The sequence below is a fragment of the Manis pentadactyla genome, chromosome 5 (assembly GCF_030020395.1).
Source record: "Manis pentadactyla isolate mManPen7 chromosome 5, mManPen7.hap1, whole genome shotgun sequence".
NCBI classification, from domain to species: Eukaryota; Metazoa; Chordata; class Mammalia; order Pholidota; family Manidae; genus Manis; species Manis pentadactyla.
The window spans coordinates 173,309,676-173,329,085 of NC_080023.1; the positions used below are offsets into that span (position 1 = coordinate 173,309,676).

General features: G+C 59.0%; 1 protein-coding gene across 2 annotated transcripts in view; it reads left to right on the forward strand.

The window, feature by feature from the left end:
- The first annotated feature begins 4,534 nt into the window (after nt 1-4,534).
- Nucleotides 4,535-19,410, forward strand: part of RBM38 (RNA binding motif protein 38) — a 51,646-nt gene continuing 36,770 nt past the window's right edge. The window contains exons 1-4 of one of the 2 annotated variants that reach the window (XM_036901898.2): nt 4,536-4,957; nt 5,733-5,856; nt 6,292-6,346; nt 17,708-18,925. In XM_036901898.2, coding sequence (XP_036757793.2) covers nt 4,721-4,957; nt 5,733-5,856; nt 6,292-6,346; nt 17,708-18,002 — 711 coding nt within the window. In that variant the 5' untranslated portion in view covers nt 4,536-4,720 and the 3' untranslated portion in view covers nt 18,003-18,925. Of the gene's footprint in view, nt 4,958-5,732; nt 5,857-6,291; nt 6,347-17,707; nt 18,926-19,410 lie in introns of those variants that run through there. The other variant, XM_036901899.2, reaches the window with a different exon arrangement.

Sequence of the window (19,410 nt, forward strand, 5' to 3'; positions counted from 1 at the left end):
TCCCAGGCTGGGACCTGGAATGACCCCGAGGAAGCCCAGTGCCTCTCACAGCTCTGAAGGTGGATCAAGTCCCATGAATCCAACGAGGCCTGCGATTCCATCTGCTCAGTGCTGTCCTGCTTTTCCTGGGGACTCTACTGGGCCCCAGGGGCGTGGCAGCAAGTGACCACAAGCTAGGTGGCTTAAGACAGCAGAGATGTATTCTCTCTCAGTTCTGGAGGCCAGAAGTCCAAACTCCGGGCTTGGCAGGACTGTGCATCCTGTGAAGGTGCCAAGAGGGGGAGAATCTGTTCCTTGCGTGCCTTCCTTTCTGCGGCTGCTGTTGCTGGCAGGCACTTGCTCCTCCGCTTGTAGCCTCATCACTCTGGCCTCTGCCTCCATTGTCACATGGCTTTTTCCCTGTGTATCTTTATTGTCACATGGGCTTCTTATAAGGAAAATAGTCATTGGACTGGGTCCCATACTAATCTGACTGTATCTTAAATGGATTATATTTGAAACCCCTATTTCCAAATAAAGGCCGCATTCATGGGTACCAGCAGTTAGGACTTGAACATATTCTGGGGGAGACAATTCAACCTACACCAAATGCTCACACCCAGACATGGTGTCAGACAAGGGCTGGCATCTCCAGAGGAGGGTCTTGAACCCAGGCTTTTCCCAATGGGGACAGTTAAAAGCCAGTGAGGTGGGACTTCGTACTCCACCATCTCCTGAGTAAGCTGTGTCAGGCAGTGTGGGCGGTGGGCACGGGGGCAGGGCCTTTCCCATCTGCTGCTCCGGAGCCTGCAGCCTGGGAAACCATCCTCAGGGGTGCAGGGCAGCATGCATGCAGTGGTGGTGGTCCTTGGGCAGTCCTAGGGCAACCTGGCCGAAGTCACCACATCTGTGCTCCTTCTCTTTGGCCTCCCAGACCCCAGACAGAAGGCACTGCTGTGCCCCCTCGTGATCAAGGGGCTGGAGCTTTAGAGGGAAGGGCACCAGCACAAGGTCACAGACGGATGGCACTTAGATCCACTTCTGGGCTGACCTTCCCACCCTCTGTGCCACATGGATCGAGGGAAGCAGGAGTAATGACCCCTGTGTGGACCATGCTTGACCCCTTCAGTGGCACTCATCAAACAGCATCTGTATCAGCTGGGAATGCTTTCAGTGGTCGTGATGGAAAACCCAACTAACAGTGGCTTAAATACTTCAGGATTTTTTTTTTTACATAACAAGGAGCTAGATTGTGGGTGTTGGTTTAGCACAGGGTTTCTCGATCTCAGTGCTTTGGACATTTTAGGCTGGATTTTTCTTTGCTGCGGAAACTATCCTGTGCACTAGGATATTTAGCAGCTTCCCTGGCCTCCACATCCTACATGCCAGTAGCATTCCTTCCCTCAAGTCGTGACAACCAAAAATGTCTCCAGATGTTGTCAAATATCCCCTGCACTTAGGAATATCAAGACTGGTGCCTTGTGAGTCTCCTGGATTTTGCCTCATGATCACAAGATGGCTGCTACAGCTCTAGACATCCCACCCATGTTCAGGACAGAAAGAACGACGAAGGGCTAATACCAGCTACTACTGTCTCTTTAGCAGAAAAGTGGGAGCTTTCACACCAGCCGAACAGACTTCCACTTACTTCTCACTTCACTCAACCTCTCTGAGGTTACACTTGCCCAGCCCTGGAAGTGGGGACACTAGGCCCCCTTAAAGGCTGTGGGGAGGACACAGTGGGATCATGGAAAAGCCAACCATTTACTGCCATCTATGGCCTTGGGGAAACCACTCTGGGCCTCAGTCCCCTCCCTCTTAAAACTGGAGTAATAGTACCTACCTATGACAAAGGTTGAAGTTAAATAACCTGTGTAAGGCACCCAGTCAATGACCTGGCTCAAAACAGGCGCTCCACAGTAACTGACATTTATTATTATTAGCGGCATGTGAAGATTGACCACATCAAAGTTCCTGGCACTGAAAAAATATTCGCTAAATGGCGGCTGGATCTCTTGCCTCTGAGCATTTGCATTCTCTGTTCCCCATGCCCCAGTGGCTCTAGCTCTCGCAATTTCAGCGCCTTTTCTAGCCATAAAGAACAGTTTTCACCCCTGGCTCCTCTCCTGCCCCTCTTCTTCTCTCCCTTCTCATCACCTAATTGAAAAAGTTACCTAAATATAAGTCATTGTTCTTCTACTTGTAACAGGCAAGCTCCAGGCGGGGGCCTGCATTTGTTTCCTTCTTAGAGTGTCCTGGGGCCTAGAACTGGGCTGTTATCTGATGCATTAACAAGTGCGTGTTGAATGAATGGCTGATTCTCAGACATTACGGCACATAGGGGCGACCGGCGGATAGGCTGGCGATGCGGCAAACTAAGGCGCCAGACGATGAAAATGGGAACGAAACCCATACTTGGGCATCGGTTTTTTAAGACACTGATGCCCCCTCCCGGGCGGGGCAGGAGAGCCGGGTGCACGCCCTGCGGGACCCACCGTGGACAAAGCCCCGCCTACTCCCACGCTTTCCCCTCTTCTGACGCTGCGTCCGGGGCCACTGCGACCCCTGCGGCGACCCAGGCCCCGGCACCCGCACGTGCTCCGAGACACCGCCCCGCGCAGCCGCGCTCCCCGTGGACGCACCCCCAAGCGGCTGGTTGGGGAGGGGAGGGGAGGGGAGGGGGCGGGGCTGGCGCGGGTGGCGCTGGGACTTGTAGGCGACATGCGGGCTGGGCGTGTAAGAAAGGCACCGCCCACCCTGCCTAAACCCGTCTTGGCTTCCGCTGGGGGCAGCCGCCCAGAGGCCACCTCTGTCATGGAAAGGGAAACAGGCCCGGTGAAAGGACCCAGTTTGCCCAAAACCACGCGACCGGGCGGGGACCGTTTTTCCCTGGCCTCTAGGGAACAAGTCTAGGGTCACCCTCTAATCAAAGCTTTTAAAGGGTGCCCCGAGGGTTCCTTGTCTGGTGAAGAGTTCTCACCTCCGTTCCCTCGGGCATCAGCAAACATTTCCCAGGGGCTCTTCGCTCCGCTAGGCCCTATAGCTTAAGCAAATCATCCAAGGTCCCACCTAGCAGGGGGCGGGGAGACCTTAAGCAAGCAGGGCAATCGGACTTGGGGAAATTTAAAGTATGTTGAAGAGTAAAAGCAGGATAAAGCCGAGCAATGAGGCAAAGGCCCCAAGGAGGCAGGGAGGTACCTTGGGAGTTGGGTTACAGGAGGCCACACTCTGAAGACCTGGGTTCCCGTTCCCTGCGTGAGGGGGCTAAGGAGAGGGCTGCGGAAGAAGGGCCAGTCTTCAGTGTCCACCAGGCGGAGTGGGGTTAGGGAGTCCAGGCACTTGAGACAGTTCGTTTGGGTTTGGTGTGTCAAGTGCAGCCTGGACAGAGAAGGCTGGATAAAGGCCAAAAGACTGGACACTTGGCCTGCCTCCCTGTCCCCCGGCTCACCGGGTGCCACTGGCAGTCCCTGTGGGTCCTAGCCTCTGTTCCACTGCCCCAGAGGAGGCCATAGTGCTGGGGCCAGAAATGACCCTGCTCAGACCGCACTTCCCGACCACACACAGTGCCGTAATATCGGTGCCTGGACATGGAAAGGGTTTGAGGCCTCCCACCACCACCTCTCTCCCCCCACCTCAGAGCTGGGATCTGCACGTGGTGTGATCCTCTGGAGGATGGCTGGTGCCAGGGTATGCCCTCAGAAAGGCCCACATTCAGTTTAATGCACTACTGTCTGGTGTGAAATTACTAATCACTTCGGGTAAGGTCTGTAGGCAAGTCCTGCCCGGTGCGAAGCTCACAGAGGCCGCCGGGCGTGCTCGTTCCTATGGCTGGAGACAGGGACAGAGGGAAACGGGACGCCCTCTGCTTGCTTTTACCCCCGACGTCACCCACACAGAGGGAGGATTCCCCGAGCCTGGAATGGACCTTTGAAAAAGCAAGAACTACTTCCCCAGCCCAGTCATCTCCTCGGAGAGGCCTCTGGGACAAGGCCGGCCCCTCTCAAAGGCAGCATCCTAATTTACTTCCTCCGGATTGTATTTCATACATTTAACATTGAACCGTTTGCCTTATCCATAGAAGCTCCGCGGGGCTGGGCAGTATGTTGTGCATCCGTGCAGCAGCCATCCTGGAGTGCCTGCTGCATGAGGGGCTCTGGTAAGTATTCGTCGAACGAATTATTTTATATTTAAGACAGAAATCCTTTGATCTTTTAGATGTTGCTGTATCCTAACTAGCTCTGGGATACACTTTGACTCAATAAACATGATTCTAATAATCGTTTACCTCTAATGCACGAGACCGTGCACTCCAAGGGGGTACGGCCCTGGGGTCTGGGTCGAGGCCCGCCCGCAGCCAGTCCTCTCTAGAAAGGCCCCAGAGCGCGCTCCCCGCCCCCGCCGGGCGCTCACGCAGGCCGCGGGACTTCCCTGCACGCGGGGCGCGTCGGGGCGGGGTTCGGACTACACTTCCCGGCGGCCCCCGCGCTCCCGGAATGGGGCGGGGAGGGGCGGAGTCGGCCGGCTGGGGCGGGGCCGGTTACAAAGCCCAGGGGCGGGCGTCGAGGCGCAGTTCCCGCAGCGCCGGCGGAGCGTAGCGTAGCGCGTAGCGCTCGGCGGTAGCGGCCGCGAGTGGACGGGCCCGGCGGCTGGACCGGTGGCTCCGCCGCTCCGCTCGTCCCCCGCCGCCCTCCATGAGCGCAGCGCCGCGCGGCCCGTGTCCGTAGGCGGCGGGCCGCCCCCCATGCTGCTGCAGCCCGCGTCGTGCGCCCCGAGCTCGGGCTTTCCGCGGCCGCCGGCCGCCCCCGGCGCCATGCACGGCTCGCAAAAGGACACCACGTTCACCAAGATCTTCGTGGGCGGCCTGCCCTACCACACCACGGACGCCTCTCTCAGGAAGTACTTCGAGGGCTTTGGGGACATCGAGGAGGCCGTGGTCATCACCGACCGCCAGACGGGCAAGTCCCGCGGCTACGGCTTCGTAAGTGGCCCGCGGCCGGGCGCGCACCCCGCCGCGCACGTATCGCGGTCCGGGGCGCTGAGTCAACCCCCGGGCGCACGCCCAGCCGTCCCGAGCGTCTCCCGCCGGCGCGGCACCTGCCGCCCTCTCTCGGGCTCCCGCCAGCCTGGCCGCCTCCCTGCCCCCATCCCCGCGCGTTTTAAAGGGAGAGCTGCTGTGCTTAATTAGGACTCAGGCTCGTGGAGAGGTTTTCGGGGGCGGGCGGCTCCTCTCAGGACTTCCTGGAGCAACAAAGGAACAGGAGCAGAGACTTCACCCCAGGGCGGCTTGGAGCCCTATAGCCTGCCACCTCATGTTTCCAACGGATCCCTCAGGCACCCCTCATAAACATTTTAAGTACAAAACGTTTGGAAGACGCATCTCCTATTTCCCTTCTAACTCTAGTATCCCCAGACCCCTCCCATGAAGACACTTGCTGCCCCCACGAGCAGGCAGGCCAGGCTGGGACTCCTGCCTCCCTTTGGGTTGGGGTTGGGATTGGGGTGGGTGCCTCATTTCCCCTGGGGGGTTGTTTATATCCTTGAAGGCAGGGTTTCCCAGCACTTGAACTTGTGGGGAGGAGCTGGAATCCAGGGGGCAGCTTTGTGGGAGGGCGCCAGGATGGGGTCAGAGGGGCCTGGGCTAAGCGCTGTGGGTAACTGGCACCCTGGGAGGGGGAAGTGAGCACCCCTGCCGGGGCAGAGCCCTCTGCCGCCCCCACCAGCAAGGGAAGCCCCTGATGGGTCTGCTCCCCCAGGTGACCATGGCTGACCGGGCAGCGGCTGAGAGGGCTTGCAAAGATCCTAACCCCAATATCGACGGCCGCAAGGCCAATGTGAACCTGGCCTATCTGGGCGCCAAGCCCAGGAGCCTCCAGACGGGTGAGAGCCTGTTTTCTTTCCCTGGGTTGCTATATTCAGTGTTGGTATCTGGTGGGTGGAAAGGCCCCCCTCGCCCTGCCCCAGGAGTGGCACTTGGCTGTCATGTGCTTGCCTAGAGCTGTCACAGAGCAGTCATACCCCAGTTTGGGAGCTGGACCTCTTCGTCCAGCTGTGTGTGCCAGTGGGATGGGCGCTGAGAGCGCCTCACCCAGTTGTCAGCTGTCCCCAAGGGAGGGAGGAAGTTTGTCCCCAGGGCTGGAGATGAGGAGGCCAGGCACTTGAGGGTGTTGTCACTCGGGTCCCGTGGCTGGGAGCCTCGGGGTTTGTGGAGGGGTGGCCTGGGAGTGGAGGGGAAGTGACGGTCCCTTTTGATAGGTGGTGGACGTGTTTCCTCTTCCTTGTGGGGCTCAGTCCCTAACTCTTCTGTCCTCTTAGGCTTTGCCTTTGGCGTGCAGCAGCTGCACCCCACCTTGATCCAGCGGACTTATGGGTGAGTAGCCATGCCCAGCTAGTGGAGGGGGTGTGGGCACAGTCCTTGGAGACCAGGCTGGTGGGCTGGGGGCTCCCTGGGTCTCCCACTGTGAGCGCTCATGAGGGAGCCTTTAACCCCAGGACTGCCAGCCCTACAGCATCCGTTGTGCCGTTTGCAGCCACCTTTTCATGTCTGAGAACCATCACTCTCTCCAACTTTGTGAAATGGGATTGCGTTTTGGGGGTGGGGGGGGGCAAGCGAGGAGAGCTGAGAGAAGGCAGACTGAATTTCTCTGCCCCTGGCAGAGGCCAAGCCACAGACGGGAAGGGGGGCAGCATGAGCTCTGAAGCCTGCCCTCCCGGGTTCAGACCCCAGCCTCCCCCTTTTTAATCGTGTGACCTCCATGGTTTATACAGATGTTTGTGCCTCATGTTCCACCCCTGGGAAATGGGGGCAGTGGTGACAGCACCTCTGAGTTCTCTGAGCAGAGGGCTTAGGTCAGGCCCGGGCTGGTAGGTATGCGCTCTGGAAGTGTTTATTGACATTCTTAGGAACAGGCAGCAGGGCTTGTCTGGGGTGCCCCTCTGACCTGCTCTGGTGCCCAGCAGATGGTGGCAGCAGGTTGCTGCCAACCTGGGTCTGATGTTTGTGAGAGTACAGCAGGTGAGACGGGATCAGGGCCAGATGTCCCCGGCTGAGTGGGCCCGGCCTGTGGGCCTTTTGTCTGACGTGCTTCGGAGCAGCATGTCCCACCCTCCTCCACTCAAAGCCCCCCTCCCCTTGCCTTTTTTAAAAAGACCTCTAATAAGGCCTGGCAGCTGCTTGGGGAAGGACACAGGAACTTCAGGGGCACAAAGGAGCCTGCCATGCAGTCTGACTTCTCAACCCCTTGATTGATGTTGCTTGTGTGCCCTGGTGCAGGGAGCATGTTGATGGGGTTAGGGGTTTGTTCTCCTGGGGGTGGGAAGGGCAGTTACAAAACAAGGAGCCCCTTTTAGAAAGTTAGCTCCTCTTAAGCTATCAAAGCCCAAATCCTGGGCTCTGGATGTTGTTGTCAAGATGTGCCCAAGAGCAAGGCACTGTTTGAGGAGCAGCCTGGCTCACTGGTGGGGTTGGGAGCCGGGCTCGGCCGTAGCAGATCCTTGGTCATCTGGCTGAACTGCCCAGATGTCCAAGATGGGAGTAATCGCCACTTAGCACAGCGCCAGCCTGGGGGGCCGGGTGCTGTCTGGCCCCTGCTCCTGTCCTCACGACAGCCATGAGGTTGGGAGGGTAATTTCCCTTGCTTCATAGATGAAGAAAATAAAGCAAAGAAGGTTCGAACGTGCCCAAGGCTGCTGAAGTGACAGGATTTGAACCCGGGGGCGCGGGCTCCAGAACCCACACACTCTGTCTGCTCTCTGGGGCCACAGGTGGGAAGAGCACCCCAGTTTTCTTCTCATGGTCCCCTGAGTAGTACCACCCATGTGAGGGTAGCTGGGAGTCATCACAGATTTTACCACTGTGTGCTCCCAACTTCAGTGACATTTTGTAACAAAATCTGTTGGCCGGCTGGCATTGAACACCTGTGATGCTGAGGCGGCCTCCAGCTCTGTCTGTTTGTTGCCATGGGTGTTGCCAAGGGTGGGGACCCAGGCGGGGATGTGGGTCAGCAGGACTGTCCAGACCCTCATTTCTGCGCCGGTGGACTGAAGCCTCTCGGTATCGCCACCTGCCACCAGGGCTCGCTGGGATCCACAGTGGCGGGAGGGGCTCCCACGGGCTCTGCACAGAGGGGGCTGGACTGGGCTGTCTGGGTCAGCTGTCTTCCCCCAGCGCCTGCTTGCCCAGCCAGAGAGTTGGGCCATCAGCGCCCCTTTTGTCTTTGCAAACAATCGGGCCGGAGTGCAGCCGGGCCTGACTCAGCAGTCGGGTTTGTCAGCTTTGGGCTGGGCAGTGAGGCCAGGCTGCCTTGGCGGAGGTGGGAGCCGGAGCCTGGGCAGCTCAGAGCCTTTTAACCAGTTAACTCCTCTCCCGCCTGGGAGAACTTTCTGTCCCTGATCGTTGGCCTTGCGCAGCTCTGAAGATTCCCCAGCCCCACTTTTGGGCAAGGCCCCTGCAGAATCCTTGCTTGGCTGGGCCATAAATGTTAGTGTGGAAAGATTCACCAAAGAACTTCTATACTTCATGCTTTTTGCTTGGATTCCCCTGCACCAGATTTTCTTTTTTAAGTCGAGTGGGATCTTTCAGGACTGTATATGGGGCGGAGGCCTGGCATTTGGAGAAGCCTTCCCTGGCTGGTAACAAGCGGCTTAATCGCAGCAGGAGACAACCACAGCCCAAGACCACCCAGCTGCGTGTAGCCTGAGCAGGAGGGAAGGTCAGGGTAGCATGGAGAGGACATGTGCCCAGGCAGAGCCCTGGGTCTGGCTTGGAAGGGACATCTTAGTGTCAGGGGGTATCTGGGGCTGGGCCTAGGGCCTGCCAGGATGTGGGCCTGGCTGCACGTGAAGCCTCTCCTGGGGTTATTTTTGAAGGGCCAGCTGCTTCTCTGGGTACAAGCCCCCACCTTGTTCTTAAGGGGGCCTTGCTGGGGCTCCACACGTTTGCTGCAAGCCCTACTCTATGCCAGGCATGGGGCCACAGGGTCCAGGGCCTGTTGTGTATCAGGTATTCTGGCTGCTGGAGCAAGGGCTCAAGGCCAGGCGTAACCCCTTCTCTGGAGGGTCCTCTCCTGTCTGGTGGGGACCTCGACAGTGCCACCTTGCAAGGCTGAATTGAGTGTAAAGTGAGCACCTCGTGTGCAGAGGCAGTTGGCCGGGGCCTGGCCCTCAGGAAGACTGGGGATTTGTCAGTGCTATGTGAGCATCTGCAGGCTTGGTTGAGAAACTGGTGTGAACTCACAGTGCAGGTGCAGGGCCTGGGCTGCGGGTTCTGGCACCCTTGTTCCTTCCCAGCACCTCCCTCTGGACAGCTCTTAGAGCAAAGCCAGAACCCCGGAACCTTCTCCCAGGCAGTACACGCCACACTAGGCCTATAGTTTCAGGGACCCCTGCGCCCTTTGTATGAAGATCCCCACTGCCCAAGTGGAGACCCTCTGCCCACACCATCACCAAGCCATGGGTATGTGCATTCTGAGGGGTCTGCGCAGAGCTCCTGGGTCTCTGGGGAGTGACAGGAAGATCCCTGTCCTTCCAAAAGTGTGGAGTCCACAGGGCTGGCAGAACGTAAAGAGCTGTTAGAATCCTTCACCAAGTACTTATGGAGCACCTACTGCATGCCGGGCCCTGTGCCTGGGGTACTTTGAGTAAGACAGACACAGTCAGTTCTTTATCTCCAGGTGCTCACTTTCTAGTGGGAGCCAGACCATTAGAAACCCATCTGTGCTTGCAAGGGCCCGACTCACCGGGGTGGCTGGCCAAGGGAGTCCATCATGCAGGCAGAGTGGTCCTCTTGGTGGTTGTAATATGGGTGGCAACATATGCATGTGATAGTGTCATGGACTTACACACAAAGACACTGAAAATGCAGAGAGCCAACCAAGGATGAGAGCCTCGTCAACAGCGATGTGCGTCTGTTGGGGTCCTGGTTTCCATGATGCTTGGGTCCTGGAAGATGTCAGTGCTGGGGGACGCTTGGAGGGTATGCAGGACCTTGCTGTGTAGTTTTTGCAGCTTCTTAGGATTCTATCAGTATTCTGTAACATAAGTGAATGAAGCCTCTGGTGGGGGCTGGTGTTACAGTGCCTGGAGGAGGATCGGCACCATAGAGGCAGCGCCTTGGGGGCGCGCCAGGAAGTGAGGTCAGGGCTGGAGGCAACTGGGGCTGGGAGGAAGCCAGTGCCCTTTTCCCTTCGTGGTGTCACGTGGCTTGTTTTTACTTTCAGGGTGTCTCAGGGTGGCCCTGCCTGCTCCCCACGCCAGAGCTTCCTGTTTGGCACTCACTGGAGCAGGGCGTGGGCCGGCGCGTGGCCCTCCCCGGCAGGCCACCGTGCACACCTGTTGTTTGTCCCCATCTGCTGTAACAGAAACCAGCCTTCAGGGCGGGCCTGGGGTTCCTCTCTGAGCATGAGCTCCTCACTCTGGCCTGCTGGCCCTGCAGGAGGGCCTCTTCTGCTAACGGCTGGACAGCCTTGTGCACAGGGCTGGGGCCAAGGGGGAGGCCTGACCACAGGCTGGCCGGGTGTCTAAGTCACCCCCCAGGTGTATCCCAGAGAAGGGGGAACAGGCTCCCAGGTGGGCCAGCCTGCCCCTTCATGCTGCACTGGGAAGAGCACTGGTAAGGAGTCTCAAGACCCCTCTTCTGACTGGTCTGTGTGACCCCTTGTTCTCGTGACTGTGCCTTATTGAGCCTCAGTTTCCCCATCTGCCTCTCAGACACAGTGAGAGCCCTGCAGCTTGCTGGTTGCATCTGGGTCACCCTGCTGTCCCCTCCCATGCGGGTGCAAGGAGAAAGCTATGTGTTCCCTCATTTCATTCAACACACGTTTGCTTGCATTGTGCTGGCTGGGTTACTGTGGGGATGGAGGGAGACCCGGCCCCGGTTTATAATTACGCAGAGCCTGCTGCCGAGGGGGTGCTGAAAAAGGGAGTCATCGTGTTTCAGGCGGCAACAGCTGCTGCTGGGGAAAAAGGAGCCACTGGGCTGGGGGACCAGCGTTAGTGACAGAAGGAAATGGGAGATGTCAGGGGCCCAAGGGCCCAGCAGGGCTGCCTCGGCTCCTGCGGGGCTGTGGTGGCCCCGGGAGAATTTGGATTTTACTCTGCGTGATGTGCAGCTGCAGCGGGCCCTCCGTGGAGGGCTGGGTCTCTTGTGTCTGAAAAGCCTCCCTCCGGTGGAGGCCTGCAGTGCCGAGGCCAGGGTGGATGCCCCGCTCGGGATCACGCCATAAGCTAGGTGCGAGGCCGTGGGTGCTGCTGGCCCGGGGCCGTGGTGAGAAGCTGTGAGATTCTGTATACATTTTAAAGAATGTGTGAAAGAAAGAGGAGTCCAAGAAGATAGCAGTTTGGCACCTAAGCAAACGGAAGGTCGGGTTGGCCTTGGCAGTGAAGGGTGGCTGGTGTGGGGTCCAGTTCGGGGGGGGCAGGAGTTCAGGTTTGGGCAAGTTCTGGTGCAGGCGCTGTGCCTTTTTACCTGCTTTGTGGCCTGCTGCCCCCACACCTGCCGGATTCCCGGGAGGCCCACCGTGGCCCGGTTTCCTGCCTACCCTGGCGGCCCTCTCACAAGGCTCCTCCCCCTGCCTGAGAGGCCTGGAGGTGCGTCCCCAGCCCCAAGGGTAAAACCTCCAGAGAGCAGAAAAAGTGAAACGAGCTCATTTGCCTTCTTTATTTTTATTTTTGGGGGTGGCTTTGCGTTCAGAAAAGGAGTCCTCTGGGGCTGTGGCTGACTCCTTTTCACTGAGAGTTTTGTTTTGAGTATGTAGAGAGTGGGGTCGTCTGTCTCCTGGGCGCCAGCTGCCCTTGACTGTTGGCAGCACCCTCTCACCTGCCCTGGAATCCAGAGACCCTGCCGCTCAGAGCCCCAAGACCTCTGCCTTCCAAAGGACTCCCAGGACCCAGTGGAGGCCCTGTCAGGCTCTGTGGCACCCTTAGTTACAGATAGGGCGCCCTTGGCTATACGTTGCTGATGCCAGGCATGTGGGTCTGAGCATGACGGGACTCCATGGTGGACCCGTAAACCATGGTGGTGCCTGGCCAGGCAGGCACAGCCCTGGTAGGTGTTGGGTCTGCCAACCGTTAGGGTCTTGACTCTGAGCCCAGCTGTCCTGCTGGCTGGTGTGTTTTTGCCGCCAGAGGTCCTATGCTGTGACCTGGTCAGAGAAGTCCTCTGAGGAGGCAAGGTTGGAGCTTTGGGAAGATAAGCAGCAAGCAGCAGGAAAAGCAGGTGCAAAGGCCCTGTGATCGTGGCAGCCCATCCGTCTGGGGAACAGAAGGGAGCTCCTGGTGGCAGGAGTGGGGACGGTAGGTTGAGGTCTAGTGGTGTGGAAAAACACGGGGGAATGGTCTGCATTGGGCCCCATAAGGGGTGGAAGGCCACTGGAGGGTTCTTGTCCCTGGGGGTGACGTGGTCTCTCGGATGGTTTTAGGACAACCCTCTGGCTGCTGGCTGGGGGTCGGGGAGGCTTGGCCTGGAGAGGTAGCTCGGGGAGCAGAGTGGAGAGCAGGGGGAATTGGGGTGGGAGCCAGGAGTGCCTTGTGGATGGGGTGTTCCCGGCTGCAGGGAGGGAGAACGGGCAGAGGGGTCCCCAAGGGTCTACCACTCTGACAGACCAGCCTGCGTGGGCACACAGTGCGCCAGGCCTGTGCCCTTGCCTGAGGCCTGGAGATGAGGCACAAGGGGGCCAGCGGCACCCTCACCTTTCCAGGGGAGTAGGCAGAGTGCTGAGGAACCGTTAGGCACACACGCCCTGTTTCCTGGTGCCGGTGGCCAGGACCTCCTCCTGCTGTGATGTGCAGGCCTGCGTTGTCCAGGCGGGGCTGGCCTCAGGCAGGGCCAGTCGGAGGTGTGGCTGGGGGTTCATTCAGAGAGCTTAGTGGGTTCCTGTGTGTGTGCACACGTACAGGCAAGTGTGGCTCTTCAGTTGTGGCCATGAGAGCCATAAAGTCTGTATTTGTCTCCACTTAGTAGCTGGGGGCCCTCCCTAGGCCCCAGCATGAGGCGGAGGGGGGGGTTCTCTGTTGTGAGGGCAGTTCCGAACATCCTAGGATGTGAGCAGCACCGCTGGGTGCCCCCAACCCCACCCACCCCTCAGTGTGAGAACCAGAGGGTCGCAGGCAGGGCCCAGTGTCCCCTGGGGGCAGAGTTGCCCTTGCTGAGAACCACTGTTCTGGGGAGGGTCCTGGTTCTCGCAGCAGGCCCTGGGGTCACCTCTGGAAGACCCACTTTACAGACAAGGAAACTGGGACTCAGAAGCCACAGAGCTAAAGCCACAGGAAGCTGTTGGTCTGAGCAGGGCCGAGGTACAGGCGTTGGGAGGGAACCCCCTGGGCCCTGTCCCCAGCCTCATGGGGCTTTGTGCTTCCCCCTCAGTGGGCTGTGCTCTCATCTGCCCTCAGCCCCACTGTGCAGCGGGACCTGCCACCCTGCAGCACCCTGTTCCTCTTGCTTTGATCTGAGTCTGGGGTGCATGTCTTGTCTGGGGTCCAGTCTCTGTGAATGTGCTACTTGGCGGGGACAGAGCAACTAGGGACTGCTGGGTGCTGGACTGACGCCTGTGATACCTGGCACTTCTGGGCAGCTTCCTGGAGGCCCAAGCCAGCCCCAAGGTGGGCCCTAGGTGACAGGCCTCAGCCTGCAGCTAGTCCTGGCGGGCACAGGTACTGGGCGGCAGACAGGAGGCGGACCCTGCTTTGCCCTCTCTGGCTGTGTGATGGCACGAGTCACTCAAGCCCTTCTGAGCCTATTTCCCTTGTGGAAACAACAGCACCTATTTTGTGGGTGTGTAATGCTTCCTAAGCTATCTTGACTTTTTGCTATAGAGTGGTGGGAGCAGGGGGCTTAAATGGAAGTGTAGGAGAAGAGCATTCACTTGGGTCGGGAATAGGGGTGTCCCCCTGCTTCCCCAACCTAAAATTATCTTGCCCATGCCATTCTGAGCATCCCCCAGCAGGGCAGCCCTGGTAGCTGGGACAGAGCTCTGGTCCTGAGCACACGGGGTATAGGAAACCTGGGAAATGTGACAGCTGCCTCAGCCAGCAGGACCTTGTGGTGGGGTGGGCAGAGACCCATCTTTTTAAAGCCCATGTACTTTGCCGTACGGACAGTGTGAGGCCCTGGCATAGTAGCAGTTCTCCAGGGTGGGTGTGTAGCAGTGTCCCCAGGGGCCTGTCAGATGCAGATTCTAGGACTCCATCTGACTTCACAGTCTGCTGTGGAGCCACATTTTAAGCAAATGCTTCAGGATGTGTGAGGCAGGGGCAATCCTGCCCACGTTTGCAGAATTTTGGGGCTCAAGGCTCCAATAGCCTCTAACTAAGGATGTTTTCAGGGCCCCGGGAACTGGGTCGGGGCTCACACGGTCAGGGCCCCAGTGGTGCCAGGGACGGTGCAGTAGGCGCCGCCCCGAGACACATGCCTTCGCGTCTGCATTCCCGCACCGCCTCCCACGTACCTGAGCCCCTATCTTTCTCGGTGGCATCTGTGCCCAGTGGACCATGTTCCGTCAGCACTGTGCACCCCACACCTTCCACAGCCGCATCCTGGGTGTTAAGGCAGAGACCCCTCCGCTCCACACCCAGCTCACGTGCAATCCAGGGGGATGGGCCAGAGAGGGGATGGGCTGGCCTCAGGTGGGGTCAGGAGGGCCCCTCTGGGACAGGGGCTTCTAGGGGAGACCTGGGCAGGTACAGATGCAGGTGGAATGGCCTCGAGTGTTGGCATGGTGGGCAAAGCTAGGACAGGAAGAGGGCACTGAGGGTCAAGGGGTGGGCGGATCTGGTTGATGGCCGTGGAGGGCTGACCACAGACGAGCACAGGTACCCTCAGCCCTTTCTTCCAATGTGCATGCTTGGTGCAGCCTCGGCCTTTCCTCTGCTGTTCCCCACGCCCAGAATGCTGTTCCCTACGGCCAGCTTCATCTAGTTCTCAGGGCTCAGCGCAGTTGCCCCCTTCTCTGAGAAGCCTGCCCTGACTGCTCTGAGAAGCACTGGCTCAGGTTCTTGGGTTGATTGTAGGCATCCTCCCCTCCTGGGTTTGAGCTCTGAGAGGCCAGGGGCTGTGTGGTCTGCTCCCCTGTATCCTGGTCTAGAGCACCCCTGCAGACATGTGAGAAGGCCGACTCTGAGGGTGGGAGACAGAGGCAGGATTAGAACCCGGACCCTGCTCTGTTCAAGGCTCTTGTTTCCACAGGTTGGTAGTGGGTGGACAGCAGAGGCTCCTGGAGCCAGGGGGAGGGGGCGCAGGCACCGTGACCCTGAGGCAGGGCATGGGATCCCTGCTGGCAGCTGCCTGGGCCTCCTGGCAGATACTGCAAAGATCAGCCGTGTGGGGTGCAGGGAGGCACCTCTTTCTAGCATGGGTGTGTTGCCATGGCAGCCCCTGAGATGTTGCCCCCTGGAGTGTAGCAGTGAGGTGGTGCTGTTGGGGGTGGGGAGCAGGTGTGCCCCAGACTCACCCCCAGGTGTTCACTGCTGGGTCCAGCACCTACCATCCACCCCAGCTCTGCCCTCACCGGGTGGCTCACCCCTGGCTCAGACCTTGCTCCTTATAGACACTCTGTGTGGTGAAGCTTGCATAACCTAACCCCACCATTTTAAGGCAGTAAGTGTATCCAGAGGGTTGTACCCAGCACCTCAAATTCTGAACTTCTCCCCAGAAGGAGGCTTCCCCCAGCACTCCCCCTCCCATTCCTCTTCAGGCCTGTTGGGGACATTTCACATCAGTGGAATTGCACAGAGTGGCCTTCACGTCTGGGCTCTTTGACCCAGCAGCACGTCTGCAAGGCCCCTCCAGCATGTCGTGGCTGCTAGAACGGCGTGCCGCCCATGGCTGAGGGGCGTTCCCCGGCATGGGCGTGTGGTGTGTTTATCCCCCCGTCAGCAGATGGATGCCGGGCTGTTGGCACTTTTCGGCTCTTGCACATAATGCTCCTTACTCCTTACTCCTGGTGCTTGGGAATCCGTGTGCCTGCTGAAGATGCGAAACCCACGTGTAACCCACCAGTGGCCGTGCAGTTCAACTGCACCATTCTCAGCATGGGCATAAATACACATCTAGGGTTTTTTTTAGCATAAATGATATTCACATTTTGCATAAATATCACAGTTTTGCATGAATAGCATCTCTTTTCTGCTTGGTTTTCTCTTTGGTCAGCCTGGAAGGAGAGGCTCAGTGCTGTGGACCCTGTCTCGCCGCCTCGTGCACTGGTCTGGGGGACATTCTTGGGATTGCTCTGACCTGTGTGTGATGCTCGCGTTTCTCTGGTTTTTCACTGTTCCCATAGGTGCTGCCCTGGTCATTGAGGGCATCTGTTCTGGGTGCTGCAGGGGCCTGGCTGGGGAACGGCAGCAGACCTTCCCGGCAGCCTATTTGCTGTCCCAAAGGCTGCCCTGGTCCCTGCCCCAGCCAAGTGTATGAGAGCCCTAGGGCGGATGTTCTCCTTTTCCTTGCAAAGCAGCTTCTCTTTGCAGCAGGGGCAGGCAGAGTCCTGAGCCATCTTACAGGTGCAGGAGGAAGATGGGTTCCATCCGTCCCCTGGGGCCGCTGGCCTGTGTAACTCGCGCTGGGATGAGGAGGAGGAGATGCCGAAGCCGACAGCCTTGGCGTCTAACCAGATGAGGCCGCTCTGTCTGACACTGAGCAGCATCTGCTGGGTGTGGCGGCTGCTGTTGCATCAGAAGCTCAGCCATTTGCCCGGGGCTGCTCAGTGGCTAGCTGGCAGAGCAGGCGCACGCTGGTACTGCCTTCCTGAGCCTCAGTTTCCCCATCTGCAACACGTGGGAGTTCATCCTGCCCCCCACTGTGCAGTGTGCACAGTGCCCACAGTAGGTGGGTGGTACATGTGGCCTCAGTACCAGCTCTGCACATGAGCCTGTGTGTGGACCACCCAGGGGTGAAGGTGGTCCGGGAGCCCCTGCCCCTCTGCGTCCGTGTGTGTTGAGGGGAGGAGAGATGGCCTTCTGAGCTGTCTTCTCTGTTGTCAAATGAGATGACAATGTGAAGGCCCACTGAGGGGCCGATCCGACCGGTTACTGTGTGGCAGGTGTTTAGCCCGGCGTGGGCACCGGGTGGTGGTGGCCTTGATCCTCGGGCTCTTACTGCCATCTTGATTTCCATCACCAGCATCGTCCTGCTCCTTTATTCCATCATCCGCATATTCATTCACTCAGCAAATACTCGCGAGCTCCTACTGGGGGCCAGGATCTGAACCGTTGGAGAGGAAGGAGGTGGGGGAGACAGACGCAGTAAAGAAGGAAATTGGGCGGCAGGTGTCACTAAGACGAGCAGGAAAGGGGTGCGTGGGGCCGGCTTCATGGATGCACTGCCCGGGTGGCCACGTGGCACCTGTGCTCCAAAGGGTCCACTGGCTTTGATGCTCTCTGTTGCCATCCGAAAACGAAGTCATTTTTTAACACTCCACCCCAGTCATGCAGCTGGTCATGTGGGATGCAGGGCTCGCTGAGGAGGAGACGTGAGGACAGACGGAAGGCGGGGGTAGCTGGGGACGTGCACTGCAGGCAGTGGGGCAGTCGGTGCAGAGGCCCTGCAGCGGGACCGTGCCTGCCGTGTTCCAGGAACGCCTCGCTGTTGTCACTGTACCCCTTTTACAGATGCGGAAGTAGAGGTTTGGGCTGGGGGACGCGGCATCCCCCAGGCCTCCTGCTTTATCCACTCCTCCCGGGAGCTGGCTGCGTTTCCCCCACTCTGCCTCCGGACCCTGACCCTCTCTGTTTGGGCCCACAGGCTGACCCCCCACTACATCTACCCGCAAGCCATTGTGCAGCCCAGTGTAGTGATCCCGGCTGCCCCGGTCCCGTCGCTGCCCTCGCCCTACATCGAATACACACCGGCCAGCCCAGCCTACGCCCAGTACCCGCCAGCCACCTTCGACCAGTACCCGTATGCCGCCTCGCCCGCCAGCTTCATGGGCTACAGCTACGCGGCGGCCATGCCTCAGGCCCTGGCGGCCGCAGCCCCCGCGGGCGCCACCTTCGTGCAGTACCACTCTCCACAGCTGCAGCCCGACAGGATGCAGTGAGGCCGCGCCGCCCCGATCGCGGCCTCCCGCCACCGGGCCGGGGCTCACCTGCGCCTGTGCCTCTGCAGACCCCACGGGAACCCCGCCTGGGCCTCCAGAGGCCTGGAGACTGCTTCACTTCAGAACCGGGCCCTGCCACACCTGGAGGGTGGACTCCCTGAGAAAGGAACGACCAGAGCGACTTGCAGATGCTGCCCCGACCTTGCACACAGCACCAGCCTTCTTCCTGCACCTTCCCTGCCCACCAGGCGGCCGGGCGGGGCCCCTCAGCCCTCTGCAGACGCCAGCTGCCCTCCAGGCCGTGCAGAGATGCCTTACTCCAGGGAAACCTCAAAGCAAGTGAACTGACTACTTAGGGCAACTCCATCGCACAAGCTGTGAACCGTGGCAGAAGGTGGTGTGGGGAGCACCCACCTCCTGACTTCTCATTTCCTAAGTGATGGCACGTGGGCGGCTTCCTCCAGGGCCACCGCCGCCCCAGATGCAGCAGGGCCTCCGGCGGTGGGCCAGCCAGCCCCAGTCCCTTTCCTTCGAAGTTGCGACTTCTTTTCTTATCATCATTGTTTTGCTACTAAGATGACTTCAGAATTTCAGTCTATTTTTTCAACGGAGACTCCTGCCACCAAGAATCCAAAACCTATTTTTGACTTTAAGAGACTTGTTTTGTTGATGGCTCCGCCCGAGGAGACAGTGACAGTATTTGTATAAGGTGTCTGCCCGCCCCAGTGCCGGGAGCCCCCAGAGGGGGGCGTCTCCAGACAGGAGGTCTCACTCAGCAACAGTGAGTTGTCTCAGAAGTTTGTCCCTTTCCCCACCTGAGGGGTGCAAGGTGACGTGCTGGCTGGGGGGCTAGACCTCAGTGTCCCAGGCAGCAGGGCGGGGAGGTTCAGAGTGCAGATCGTGTGGCCCCACCCTCCCTGCCCTTAATGCCGCCTGCTGTATACCCGCCTGCGTGACCGGATGGGGCAGAGACGCATCCTGCCTTCCTTGGGGGTCCAGTTGAGAGGGGCAGGCAAGACGTCCCCACAGACCACGTCCCCACAGACCACAGCGGGGCTTGCGGAGGCAGTAGGGGTCAGCAGGAGGCCCTGGTCCTGCCTTGGGGGAGGAGGCGCGGGGGGGGAGGGGCAGCCCCGCAGAGGGAGTCGGGGGAAGGCGGGCTGGAAGCTGGGGCCGCTGGGGGCATTCCTTCGGACCTACCTCAGGGAAGCGGGAGGCCTCGGGGGGCCGGCTGACGCAGGCAAGGGCTTCTCCGCATGCCTGGCACAGTCAAGGCCCAGAAAATAAAGGTAGCTACTGTTATTATAATATTTTTATTAGAACGTTCTGATTATAAAAATAAAACTTGTTTTCTTTAAAGAAAAACTTGGTCTGTAATCTTCCTCTCCAAGTGGGAGCCTTTGCTCCC